This window comes from Harpia harpyja, chromosome 16 (assembly GCF_026419915.1).
Source record: "Harpia harpyja isolate bHarHar1 chromosome 16, bHarHar1 primary haplotype, whole genome shotgun sequence".
NCBI classification, from domain to species: Eukaryota; Metazoa; Chordata; class Aves; order Accipitriformes; family Accipitridae; genus Harpia; species Harpia harpyja.
In genome coordinates this window covers 20,921,406-20,935,191 of record NC_068955.1, presented here as the reverse complement: position 1 = coordinate 20,935,191, position 13,786 = coordinate 20,921,406, and the positions used below count along the sequence as shown (strand labels likewise).

The window sequence follows — 13,786 nt, the reverse complement described above, 5'->3', positions numbered from 1 at the left end:
CATTAGCATGCTAATGCAGTCAGGCTGATCTGTGTGCAGGTTTTAATGTAAAGAAAAGAACTGGAGTTGCAAAGAGAGCGTTGCATTGGCTCCTGTTTTTAGACACCTAAACTTAAAACTTTGGGTTTTCATATAATCTCTTGTATTCATGGACTGACTGTCCCCTTTATTGTTGTCTCTGGAAACATTGTGCTGTTGGATAGAGTAGTATGCCTTCTCCCATGTTCCTCTACAGGTGCTTAGTTGAATTCCCCCCTATCTCTGCCAAACTATCCATGCATCTTGAGGAGATACTTTGTTAATTGTATATGGTTCTGAAGAAGAATTAATGATAGAAATATTGTTTTCTCGTTGAGTACCCAAAGTCACATTTCAGTTGTTACTTTGAAATAAAATTACCTGAAAAAAAAATTTATTTGACTGAATTTAAATCCCAGATCTCTCTTAAGGCCTTGAAACAGTTATTGCTGAAGTCACATAAATAAAGCTTGCTTTGAAAAGGATAAGCAGCAGCTCAGCTGAAATAGCATCTGTTTATCAATTAATAAGTAATGTGGTAGTGGTATCCATTTTCTGTGTTGAAATTTGTGAATACTGGGCTTCTTACTCTGCATCCTGTTACTCTAACACAGAGTATGTGGAGTTATGCCAAAAGATAATTTTTCTACTTTTTTTTTTTTTTTTTTTTGGCCCAAGCTGGCTGATATTAGTCCAGACCCACCCATCCATAATGGTGTGCTTTAAAGTAGACAGACTGCATTTTGAACACTGTTTTATAGTAATGGAAAAGAAGCCTAGAAGACCACAAGAAAAATCCAGGGATAGTCCATGGTGTTACCAAAATCTGTTTTTGGTATTTTCTTTCATTGAGCTGTCACTGAAATATGTAGAATACAAATGGTAACTATTTATAAAAATATAACCTGCAGTTAATAGCAACATTCTTTCATTAGCATGAAATACAGATGTTTTGTGTGTTGGGATGTGTGCATAGACTCAGGCCAAAGATGGATTTTGTGTGTATTGTCAAGGTGATTAAAAGTGTGTAATGGCAGCAGGGCATTACATTGCAGCTGTTGCATTGTATAGACACTGCTAACTACCAGAGAAAAACTATACAGTAATTCAAACACAGTCAAAAAACCTTACTGTACTCAATAGTGGTTACTCTCTTGGATTTAAAAAACAAATTGCTTTTCTTTTTATTCATGGAAAATCTAGAAATACTTGCCTAGCAGACAAACTTCTTTTGTGGTTTCTCCAGAAATGGATTAGGCATTTATATGTTTGAGATGTAGGGAGAGTTTGTTTATGTGGGTTTCTGTGTCCCACCAGTGGAAGATTGAAACACCAACTCTTCCATCTGACGAAGAACGCAGTTCAGTTGGCCTGTAGTTGTGCTTGAGAACTCCTGTGGCAGAAGAGCATGTGCCTGGCCAGTTGGAAGCACTGCAAGAAAAGCAATGCGTGCGTTGCCGTATTGAAACAGTGTTCCCTGATCTCTTCTGAGGCCATCGTGTTTTAAGTACTCTCTTCTCCTGGGCTGGAACTCGGCTCGCTTCTGGACTAGTCTTCTGTATTCTGGGTTCTCTTTCCAACTCATATTAATAGGTTCAACTTTTTTTCTTGGACACTTCCCAACTTCCCAAGTGTCTGATCAGTGGCTAATTGAAGAAGCTTAAAATAGCTCTGGAACACTCGAGTTTCTTGTCTGCACACACAGACACAGGGAATTCAGAGGGATCCATGCAGCTGAAGGCCTGTGGGCCTGGCTCTTTATGACAGTTTCTGTCCACTATTTCCCTGCCTTGCCCCAGGCTGTGGCTGAGTTGGGCTGTGTTGCACCTTGTGGACGTGCCTTGTCTCTCTCTATCAAGTTCTCACCTATAGTTTCTGGCTGAAAAGTCATCTTCTATTGGAAGAAGAATTTTAGTTACTTGGTTGCTGACTTTTGGCCCTCAGTTTTGGCAATCTAGCTGTGACAGTGCCTCCTCAGTAACAGTGGCCATAGTTTTTTGAAATGTAGCTTCTCTTAAGTACTTTCTGAGGGGTCTAATCACTGATTATTTTTTTTTTTTTAACCTGCTGTTTTTTCTTAAAAAAAAAACTTTGGTGCAGTTTGCTAACACTCAGAATACTTTTGAAGCTCCTAGTGAGTTAATAACAGAAGTTACTGCATACTGTTGGTGTTGCCAACAGCCAAGTTGAAGACTTTTCTAAAATGCTATTGAAACACATGTACTTTATTTTCATATTACTTGAAATGGAAGCGTGAAGTATTTTGAAATTCTAGAAAGTCAGCTTTTTCTTCCTGTAATTTCTGTTTTTGTCTTTTCTAATGATGGTATTCTGTTTTCTTCTACATGGCAGTGAATTAGAAAACTGTTTTAGTAAATCAATTGCTTGCTTCGCTTAAAAGGATGGTATCAGTAGGAAACTGGAACTTCTGACTGAGCTTCTGATTGTCTATACCTTTACTTAATGGTTCTTTCTTAATTCTGCTCTTTCTTCAGTATGGTTGACTAACATCTGTTTTTTGCTGTTTATAAAGCAGGGAATGTTGAGTGGAGATAGAGATGATGGTGCACTCAGTTCTAAGTGGAATCAGAAATTGCTTGAACTTTTGTAAGGCCTTGCTCATGTTCTTGCATGTGGAGTAGTATGAGGTCTAGGTTGTCCTTCAGAATATAAATCTTAATTTTTTTTAAATGTCCTTTGGTTTTGTTAAATCTCTTGGTGCTCAAACCTGTGACAGTTGAGGTGGTTGGGATCATTTCTCATTCTTCTAGGTCAGATGAGATTACAATACTCATTGGGTGGATTTAGATTTAGAACAGTACATGTCAGAACCAGAGGGTTTGCTTGTAAGATCTACTTTTCTTAAAAAAAAAAACCAAACCAAAAACCAAACCCCAAAACCAAACCCCAAAACTCTTGGAGGACTTTGCTGCCAGATGCAATCCTTTTTGAAACAAATTATTTAGCATCTTAAGTTGCAGTCAGTCCTTGGAATAGGAGTAACTTCACTTGGCAGTGAACGTGTTTTGCTTTAAGATTCCTTTGGCATGTTTCTGACTTTATGCCTCTGGAAATTCTTCTTTTGTCCCACTATATTGGCACAGCCTATATGTTTTGGATCAGTGTAAGCCAAAGGTAGGGGAATGAATACCTTGATTTGATTGTCCTCTTGAGAGGGTTGTCTCCCATTTGGAAAAGTGTCAGAGGAATGCAGGTGCCTATAGACAGTGAAGAATCTGAAGCTGCTCCTAGTGCTGAGCCAGTGCCGAGGAATGCTGGCAAAGAGGCAGTGGTGCTGGAGGCTGTCAGTAGTGCCCTCACCAAATTACTCTGTGGGAGCTGGTTTGCATTCCTGCAATTTGTGTTGCTCTTGTACCTGTGAAATGGACTTATTCCTTATCTCTGTAGAGCACCTAGAGCTCTTCTGAAAAGTGTGCACTGAGTTAAGACAGCTGTGAAATCTGCTTGGAGGCGATTTTCTGAACAGCTAAAAACAATAAAAGGAGAAATGTAATGCACCATTGCCACAGACTACGATCTTGAACAGGTTTTATTTTCTGCGTGTTTGCTGTCCGCTGTGATTTTTAAGTACAAATAAAGGGTTTTTTTTCTACTTTGCTTTGCTTTTGAATTACTCCTCCCCATCTTTGTTTCACTTGCTTAAAATTATGTTCACTCTGGAGACGTAAAGTATTAGTTTTATTTCTTTGCAGTATTAGTCTCGTGTTGCCCAACTCTAATCTCTTACCTAAGACATTTTCTTCTTATGCCTCCAATGATTTAGGAAACCTAGTGCTTGGTGCAGGCATCTTTAATCAGCCTGCCAGACACAAAAGTGAACACAAATAGGAAGTACTTTGACCCACTGCTTCTACTAACCACCATTCTTTCTTACTGCAGTTACAGGTTTTTTGAAGTAAAAGGCCCAATTAAAGAAACGTATGTTTTCTGTAAGGAGTCTGACATACTGAATACCTGTGCTCAGAAAAATTTGTTGACGAATGTTTCTTTTACACCATGCTTTCTACTATGAACAGACATGCCTAAAGCAAGCTCTCCAGGCAAGGCTTTATTCTGGTGGCTCAACTGCATTGCATGCTACCTGTCCATAGGGACTGTGTATATAATTTTTTCCCCTTCTGTTCCCCTTCAGGTTAAAGAGAAGCTTAATCTTGGCAAGTAACCCATCTTTCTGGTTTATCCATATACTGTCTGAATTTATGCAAACTTGTCTGTGGTAATGGTCACCACTGTAGGGGCAACGCTGTGCCTTAAAGCAGCAATATGGGAGTTGCATGTGGAATGGAAATTACTTGACAAATACAACAGTATTTCATTGTGATTCATGAAGTAGGAAGATTAGAAGGAAAACATATTCCAGAATGTGATCATGTAATGGTTTTAAATTTGGCCAAGTCAGAGAATTTCTGTAGGCACTTGAAAGACCTCTCTGGTAGAATGTGAGGATGGAGGGGTGGAATCATGGTTATTACAGCTGCCACCTTTTTCCCATCCTGCTCCTCTCTTTCCAGACCCAAGACCCCTCAATTCTGCTTTTCCCTGGATTTACTTGCTTTTTACAGATAAATACAAATGTCTAGGTATACTAGATATAGATAAATACTAGTGTAAATAACTTCTCATACACGCTTTAATGTATTTTACCTACAGTAATTGGTTAGAAGAACAAATCAGCCTTTTTCTGTGTTCTTAAGTGGCCATGTTAAAAAGTAGTGGATTTTCTTTTCCTTGCACAGTGATCATTTAAGTACTTTCCAAACTAATAGTGCACTAGTGCTATGTCATTTTTTCCCTACCAGTGCTGTTGTACAATGCAAGGCCAAAAGACTCTGTCATTTGCACCAGAATAAGCATATTCTGGTTTCAAAAACAATAGCAAGACCACTACTGAAACACTTCTTCCCTCTTTTAAATTTTTTGTTGTTGTTATTTTTAAATCTTACATAATGCTTAGGTACTAGAAGTGTGCTGCTTGCTTCTGTTTTAAAACCAAAAAATCTCCATACCCTCTCAGGATACGTCTAACTTAAGAAAACATTCAAGTTATTTTGGTTTATGTTTGCAGGCTTCTTGCCTTTGTCCTTGCCTTTTGCTAACGCTCCTGATGAGCATAAAGTCTGCAGAATGTAGTCATTGTTACTTGCAGGCTGTGACCGTGCAGGCCAAATAGTTGGGAACGGCTTAAGCCATGTGGATATCCAGGGTCAAGACAGCTGCGTTTGCAGATAACTACATTGCAGGATGTAGCTGCTGAGTGGATAGAAATTCTGGATTATTGGTGTTACTTTGTAATTAAATTGAAAGGCTAATACTAAAGTTAGCTTAATGACAGAGGGCGAAGTTGTATTTAAATTAGCCAGCAAGATAAGACGGGGGGTTTGTGTAGTAGGAAAACACTGTTTCTATTCTGAGACTTGTTCTTTCAAATAAACAAGCTGAATATGAACCAGCTGGAATGTTTGTATATCTATGGCTACATTTAAAGTTTCTTTTAAAGCTGAAGAAAATAGGGTATGGAATGGATTCTTCTTCCTCCCAAAGCTTATCATTAATTCATCACTTCTTTGCAGTCAGGCTGTGATTAAAGCTGCAAACTAGTAAGTAATTGTGTAGGCAGAAACTGGTGTCCAGGCAGAATAGGGGAGTGCTGCTGGTGATGTTCAGTGATTGTTCTTTAGCGTGTTTCAGTCCAAGTAAGCTTTTGGCAAAAACTTTAAACTGTTTAAGCTATTCTTGCTTGTTTTGATTGAAGGCTCCTTCAGTCACAGTCATCTACCGTGAGGCAGTGACAAGTAGCTCTGCGCAGTAACCTTTTCTCCCAGCAGAGCTTGATCTGAAAAGAAAAATCAAAAGCCTAGATTGCAGAATTATGACTGATATTAGCAAAACCTGTGCAGAATTCCTCTTGGGTTGTGGACTCTTTGCAGACCCCAAACTCTGCAACTTTGTCTTCAAACAAAATTGATCATGAATGCCAGGAACTGAATTTCTTCTGTTATCTGAAGTCTGAGTGGAGGATGGCTAATGGATAGAATTAAAGCCATAACCTTAGAAAGCGCCCAGTGAAGCTTAATTTTTCTCTAGAGCATTTGTTTAGAACAAATGTTATTATTGCAGTTTTCATCTGCACTCTGCAACAGCATGCAACAGCTTCAGAAACCTCAACACCTGAACCTGTGCATTCAAGTGTCTTTTCCAATTTCATAGTATCTGTACTTTTATGAACATGTTAGAAGACATGCATACCCCACACCCCAACACACATACAAAGGATAATGTTTTGGGTTTTTTTTTCCCTTCCTCTTATTCCCCCCCTTTCCTGGCTGGAATTGGATATTGTTGCAGTAACATGAAAAAGGCATCCTATGTTTCCAGTTTATACTATATTTATAGTTTGACTGAAGGTAGGAATTGTCTTAGTCTTGTGAGCTTGCTTTTTCCAGTCTGGCAGCTCAAAAGCAATCTGAATGTTTTAGCAGTTGTATTAGACCAAACACTCTGAGTTCATTTGGTGTTGCCTTCTCCTTTACAGTGCATAGATACCAAAAACCATTAAAGATGATTCTGTAGTATAAAAGAGGAGGGCGAGGTGTTGGCCCAGCATACTGCAATGTTAAGTGCTCTAGCCACCAGCTGCTGAACAAAAAGATCTTTTGGTATGCATGTTGCACAGGTGCATTGAGCACTGCTGTTAAATTCTAGGCGAGATAAGTTGTTTTTACATTGAACTGAGACTTTGGTCATACATGGGAAAGGATAAACGAAGCTGATCCTTTTTATTTTCTACACAGTTATTTCAGTCACACTGTTGGGTTGGCTACTATACAGCATGCTTTATGGACATTTAAACACTTTTTAAAAAATGTTTATCTGAGAGATACCAGATGCCTTGGGTTTCATCCAAGGCTTCCATAGAAAGCCATAAGCACAGAGAAGAGAAATTATTTCCGATGTGTTTTTTAGCCGTTACAATACTGCTTCCATACTCAAACTGGTGTTCCTGGTAACCCTGGTATAGATAGCAGAAGGTGACTTAATGGATGCTAGGACTCAGTTTGCTCATTTCCATATGACTTGTAGAATGACCTACTTTGCATTGAGCTCTCTTTGTTGTTTCAGCAAAATGTGCTTGGGCGTACAAGTCTGGGCTTTCATTAAGATGCCGCTCAGCTAGTACTAGGGTTTGTGGTTTCTGTTTTAGAGCAAGCTCTCATTTCTTTAACTTAATTTCATTTACTTAAGAATGTTTTTGAAAGAATTTTTTTTTTCCTTGATCTTTTTCAGATTATCAGAGACTGATGACTGTGGCAGAGACCATCACAGCACTAATGTTTCCATTTCAGTGGCAGCATGTGTATGTTCCTATCCTTCCAGCATCCCTCCTTCATTTTCTAGATGCTCCTGTCCCTTACCTCATGGGCTTGCACTCTAATGGGCTGGATGACAGGTCTAAGCTGGAACTTCCTCAAGAGGTGAGAGGGGGTCGTCTCGATTCATTAAATATTGTACGTGACTATGAGGGAACTGAGAAATGAGCCAAAACACTAGTGCTAACTGTAACAGCCGTTGTGAAGTTCTTTCTGGCTCTGGTTTGGGATAGCTCTTATTTTATTTTTTGGAGATGCTGGAGAAAACCTGGTGAAATAGATAAATAAGCCCCTGTTTTGGAAATTGTATGCTCTGAAAAAATTAAACTGTAATTTTACAGGTATTGTTGCAGCGGGTTTACAGAAAGAACATTTTTGTGCTGCAAAACTTAGCCCTGTAGTGCTAGGAAATGCAAGAAAGTGCAGTGTGAATTCACCAGCTGTAGCCAAAAGGCCATACAGCTGCTTCTGTGTGGTGCTGAGTGAGCAAAGCGTGGCTGGCTTCAGTGCTGTGCTGGTTCCTGGCTGCACAGGATTAGGCTGGGTTTCCTTGCACTGCGGTTCTGGGTTGGGGTTGGCTAACATGGACCCAGCCTGTCAGGTGTCTGCACCAAAACTATTTCAAGTTTTCTTCTAGCATGCATACTTCAGTCTGCAGCAGAATGTCAGCATATACTTGAGCAAACTGGTGCTAATTGGGATAGTGCTCAGGAAGTCCTCCCTTGTAGTGAGGCTCTATTAACACCAGCCACTGTATAAAGGAGGAGCAAGCGGTCTGTAAAGGTTCTGCAGCTCATACAAGGGGCTGGGACTATGTTCAAACTGCTTAGAGGTTGTTTTTATTTATTTTATCCCACTGTTCACTTCACAAATATTCTTTTTAGGGACACGCCAAGAGAGAGTTTAAGAGCTGGTTGTGAGGGTCAAGGGACCAAGAGTGGTTGAGCACTACCTGAGGTAGCAAAGGAAACGTCGGCAGGAGCCAGTAACCACCCGTGGGAAGTATGTCAGGTGGCTGGCGTCTGGCTGGCTCGTGAGGCAGTTCCCTCCTTGAGCACCATTGAATGGTTTATTTGCTCTTCTATATAGAAAATGCTGAGTGTTACAGTATGGTCTGGCTGGCTGTTGTCAAGAAGCTGGACACCTCTGTCAGGTAGCCCTGTGGGAAGCAAGTGCTTGCAGAGTTATTAGCTGCAGAACACAGCTCTGGCCCCTGCTAGCCTGCTTTCTTGTAGGTGTAACTTTGCGGGGGAGGGACTGGGTAAACCATGGGAAACACCCTACTTACAGGCACTGGTAGCATTCTCTCTCTCTGCCTTTTTCTCCAGTTGTCTGTTTTCTTCTATTATCATTTACATTACTGGGAAAGCAGAAGTGTGGCAGGCAGTGGGTTTTGTGGTGGTGTTTTTTATTTTCATTATCAGGCAGTGCTGCAACATAGCTTGATGCAGAAAAACTTCTTTAAAAAGCTGCGTGAAATTAAAGACAAGATATTTTTGCGAACCTCCAGTCTGGTCACCATGCCAACATTGCTCTTTTTCTCAAATCCATATGTTGATAGTTTTCATTTGTTTCTCCTGGCAAGTTCAAAGGAAAATTTCTCTTCAAACTATGTTATTTTTTCTATGAAAATTAAAGTATTTAATCTCTTGATTTCTTTCTTTTCTCCTTCTCCTCTCTTTTTTTTTTTTTTTTTTCCCCACTGGCATAATTAATAACAGAGTAGTCTATGTTCTTGCCATGAAAACAGTCTATTGCTTTGGTTTACTACATTTTTACAAAATTTTGGATGTACTGGCAGGCCTAATTAATATGGTTAGTATACTTTTTAGAAAGAATAGCTGGTGAAGTAAAATGCCTGTGTGGGTATGCACATTAACATGCATCATGGATGTTTTCACTAATATAACAAGCTTCTAAAAGACTGTCCTCCTTTTGTTAAAAAAAAAAAAAATCCTCATTTTAAAATCACTGTAATACTTCCAACTAAATAAACATATTTTAATTTCAAATAGGTATTTCAATTATTTAAAAGGTAAATGGTTTTGAAGAGCTTTATCAGCTTACTTTGGAGGTTTAAAGTAAGGTAGTTGACCTATTTTTAGATGTTAAAAATGAAATTGAAGTAGTATTAAAAAAAATAATCTGGCACCTCAATTTACATTTTGTTTATGAAGGTGGAGGAGTAGATTTTTGATAGTATTTTACAGAGATCAGAATTGTCTGGGAGGGCAGGGAGGGGAAGACACACAGGACTGAGATATCAGGAGCAATGTGCCCATGTGATGGAATTTGCTGCAGGACTTAAACTTGCCCTTTTGAAGCTTCAGCTTTTCTCTTTCTTATTTGACAAGTGAGCTCTTAAAGCTTTGTACACGATGAGTATGAGTTAGTCTGAGAAATCCCCTTGGTAGTCACTGCTGAGTAAGGTTTCTTGTGAACTGTTCAGTCCTTAGCACTGCAGGCTGAGAACGTAGCTATGGCATAGAAATGGACTTGAACATGTGCTGGAGACTTCAAAGATGACTAAGAAGTTATCATATACCAATAGATTTCCTTATCTGAGAGGCAAAGTAGACTGGGAAGAACAGGAGCTCACTATTGTCGAGACTTTCATTGTAGAGAGTTTAGTTTCAAAAAAAAAAAAAAAAGAACAAAACCCCCCCCCCCAACCCCTCAAACCCTGCTGTTGCAACAAGAAGTAAGTGGACCATTTTAAAATGTAAAGCAGAATTCAAAGTGCATGCTGGTCTCACTAAGTGAAACTATTGGTCAGTGTCAGTATTTCTGATATTAATAATTTAATCAGTCAGCTTTAATATATTTAGAAGTGCAGATTACAGGTTCATCTCAAAATTACTTTGCTTTATGATTAGGCTTTCAGATACCCTTCACTTAAAGAGTGAAAGAAGCTCTACGCTAATTCCTGACATAGAAACTGACAAGGAACATGCATAAAATGTGGTGTTGTAGAATAGAAGAAGGGAGCATATGGATTCTATTATTTGTACTTCAGTAAAGACAAATTTATCATCAGTAACAAAAGGGATATTAATATTTAACATTCCTTATCTCTCAAGTTTGGACTGTGTATGATCCTTTATGAAATTATCGGGGTTATATGAGGAACTTAATTTCCAAATCCTGCCTTCAGGCTCCTGATTCATAGATGTGATAAGTATCAGAGTTTTCCTCACTTATTGCAAAGGGAATATAGAGAGCCGTTCTATGTTCTAATTTATTCTGAGTTCTGAGAAAAAAAAAAAAAAATTTTTTTTTTTTTGGCCTTTGTCTGGAAACTGCATAAACTACATCTCTGTTGCTAATCTATTTACCTGGATGCATGGGACAGCTGCTGTTGAAGAAAGAAGTATCTAATTTAGACAAGGGCTGAAGAAGTGAGCTTTGACAGAAGATCTAGTTAGTGCTTCTCAGTTGAAGGGCATTGTGGAAGAATATAATATTCCTATCTAGCATAGCATGGATGCCTCGGTGTCACTGTAGACTTCTTGATTGTGGTTTTATAATGAAGTTTTAAAAAGACTTAATTTGTCTTGCTCAAAGTGTTTTAGGCTAATATATGTGAAAGTACTATCTGTCCTAACTCGGTCAGGTTTGGTTTAAGTCTTGTACACATATGCCATAACTCTCGTTTTGGTTTGCTTGTGGTGGCAGTCTCCCATATTTTGGTCACATCTGGTGCTTTAAGGGAATGCTTTACCATGGGAGCATGGAAACTCAGCTGTACTCTAGAATTTGGTGCTTTGTCAGATGATGATTAGGATTTTCAGCAAAATAACTGCATTAGTACAAAATTCAAGTTTAGACTATCCCTTGGGTACATCAGAAAACAGTGCCTGATGGAGAACTCAAATGAGTTCACCAATGACTTGAAGACCTGACTGTGGCCCAGTAAAATTATAGAAAAGACTTGAGGCTTACTGTAGGATTGAGTTTCTTGTACATGTCAGTGATAGCGCACTTAAAGTTAAGCTTGTTCTTATATGTATTGCCACTTTGCTGAGGGCTCTTTCTGTATGCATGAGCATCCTTGTGGTTTCACTGATAGCTGCATCAGAGGCTTGTAAGGAACGCAGAAGAGAAACGGGGGGGGGCATGGGAGAAGTGCTAGAACAAGGTGCTGCAGAAATCAAAGGGGAAGGAAAGAACACGTAGCTGTTTCAGATGCTGCTGGCAAAAGTGTGGTTTGTTTATCGGTAGAATTGATCAAAAAAGCGGGTAAACTAGCTTTCTTGCAGACCGTAAACCTAGCAAGTACTAAAGTAAGATTGTTTTTTGATGTGTCTTTGAATTTCCTTTTAAAGAAACTTTTGCAGTGCTATAGCAATGTATTTTTAACAAGCAAGTTAATCTGGGCCGTTTCGTGCTACTGGATTTGCATGTGCATCTCACCACTCTGTAATGCATGAGAATGGTGGAAGTTGAAATTATTTTGAGTGAAAATAAGCAACACTGAGTCTTCCAGCACTGGATAAATCAAACAAAAGCAGTATCTCATTAAAAAAGCTTGGGTTTTAATGAAGTGATCCCAAGGGTCTTGGGCAATAGCTTTTTTCTTTTAGAAAAGTTGAAAGATTTTAAGATAAAATCCAGTTCTCTGCTAATATAAGACAGACATGTATTCTCAGTATTTTTATTTAAACCATTAAAAAGATGTTATTCAATGTTAAATCCTAACAAATTCTGTGGGTTTTTATTTTTGTATGTTGTTTTAGAAGGTAAGAAAGATCTCTTGAAAAGCCTTTTTTCCTCTTGATGCCAACACATTTAGATCAAACTGTCCAAGATAATTGTTTTGAAAGATAATCACTGCTTTGTATGCATTCTCAGGCTATCTGCTGGTGTGATAGATCCTTGATAATACTGCAAATTTATTGACAGACTTCAGTTTCATGTTTTCCTGTACTTCAGTGTTAAGCAGCCACTTGAGGAGTTAAATTCATGTTTCTGAAAGCTGCAGCTGTAAGTTGTTCTCGGTCACAAATTCTGGGTTGGCATGAAGAACAGTAGTGCTGAGAATAAATGCAAAAGGTCACCGTTTGCTTACAGGAATGGCATAAGAACATCCTTTAGAATTTAGGACCACTGTAAACACACTTTCCACAAGCCAGCTGTGTGTGTATAAATTTGCATATCCATGTTTTCTGTGTGTTAAGTGGGTGGTTATTTGCATGGTTGGGACCTAATGCATAAAGGTGATACATGCTGTAGATGAATGGGGTTTAGTTTTTCAATGCTGTATTCAAGCAGAAGCCTTAACTCAGAACTATGTTTCAATCTGACTATCTAGGAGGGGGTGTGAAAACCTGTATGTGACCTATACTTTGAGCACCTGGGCTGCATAGGGAATTACTTAGTGGTGATTGTGCTATCGGAACTGACTGTTCTAAGTTGCTGTAGGCATCTATTTGCATACCATGTAATTATATATTAATGCTTAAAGTAAAGAATATTTTCTCTTTAGGATGTCGGTGGGGTGGGGAGCTTACTCATTATTAGTGAATGTTGGTTCCTCCTTAGACATCCTTTTGGCAGAACCTAAATCATTTCCTTCTATATTTTTGAACAGAGCTGAAAGGAAGGATATGGGCTCGATGCAGGCCTTGCTAGATCTGTGTGGGGGTTTGGCCCTTATTGTATTTGAGGTCAAACTAAAGAATTGCAATTGTCCTCTGGCTTTGGAATTGATGGGTGTAGTCCAGACCCCACTGAGCCAATGGAAGGTTGCGCTGTTGACCTCGGGGGACCAGGCTTTGGCATCAGATACATGGACATTGACTTACTTGCATCCACATTTCTAAGGTTTGTAAGACTTTCAGCTGGACACCCCACTATTTGTGATGAGGAAGGTTTATGGGAAAGACAAGTTTTTAAATTAGGATGTGACACCCTTGATCCTTAGTGTAGTGTCTCAGGAAAACATTTTATTTTGTGATGATGTTATGTGTCCTCTCTTGTAACAATCTGCTATTAAAGTGGTGTGTAACTATTTGAGGTTTTCTTTTGGTCAGAAAACCGGTACCTCAGCAACAGATAAAAGAATATTTGACTGTTCTAGAGACCTGAAATATCGAGCAACTAACTTAAGGATGCTCTTTCAATTATGTCTCTACTTACACATGTTGCTAAGTATCTCGTCTTTATATCATTTTAATTTTGTATGTGTAAAATGATGATCAATATATCCATAGAGGCTTACATACAGAGTTGTCAACTATTCACAGCTCACTCAACTGTCTGCCTCCAGAAACAAAAAACCTAAAACTTTGTGATCAAAGAACTCCTTTATTTTTCTACTTTGTGTACTTGCCCAGTTCCTAGCATGCAAAAAGCTTTGGATGGCCATGATTCCATAAATA

General features: G+C 38.8%; 1 protein-coding gene across 7 annotated transcripts in view; it reads left to right on the top strand.

The window, feature by feature from the left end:
* Positions 1 to 13,786, top strand: part of DENND5A (DENN domain containing 5A) — a 72,422-nt gene that overhangs the window by 22,671 nt on the left and 35,965 nt on the right. For all 7 annotated transcript variants that reach the window (XM_052810755.1, XM_052810752.1, XM_052810754.1 and 4 more), the window contains one exon: positions 7,324 to 7,511. In XM_052810755.1, coding sequence (XP_052666715.1) covers positions 7,324 to 7,511 — 188 coding nt within the window. The remainder of the gene's footprint in view (positions 1 to 7,323; positions 7,512 to 13,786) is intronic.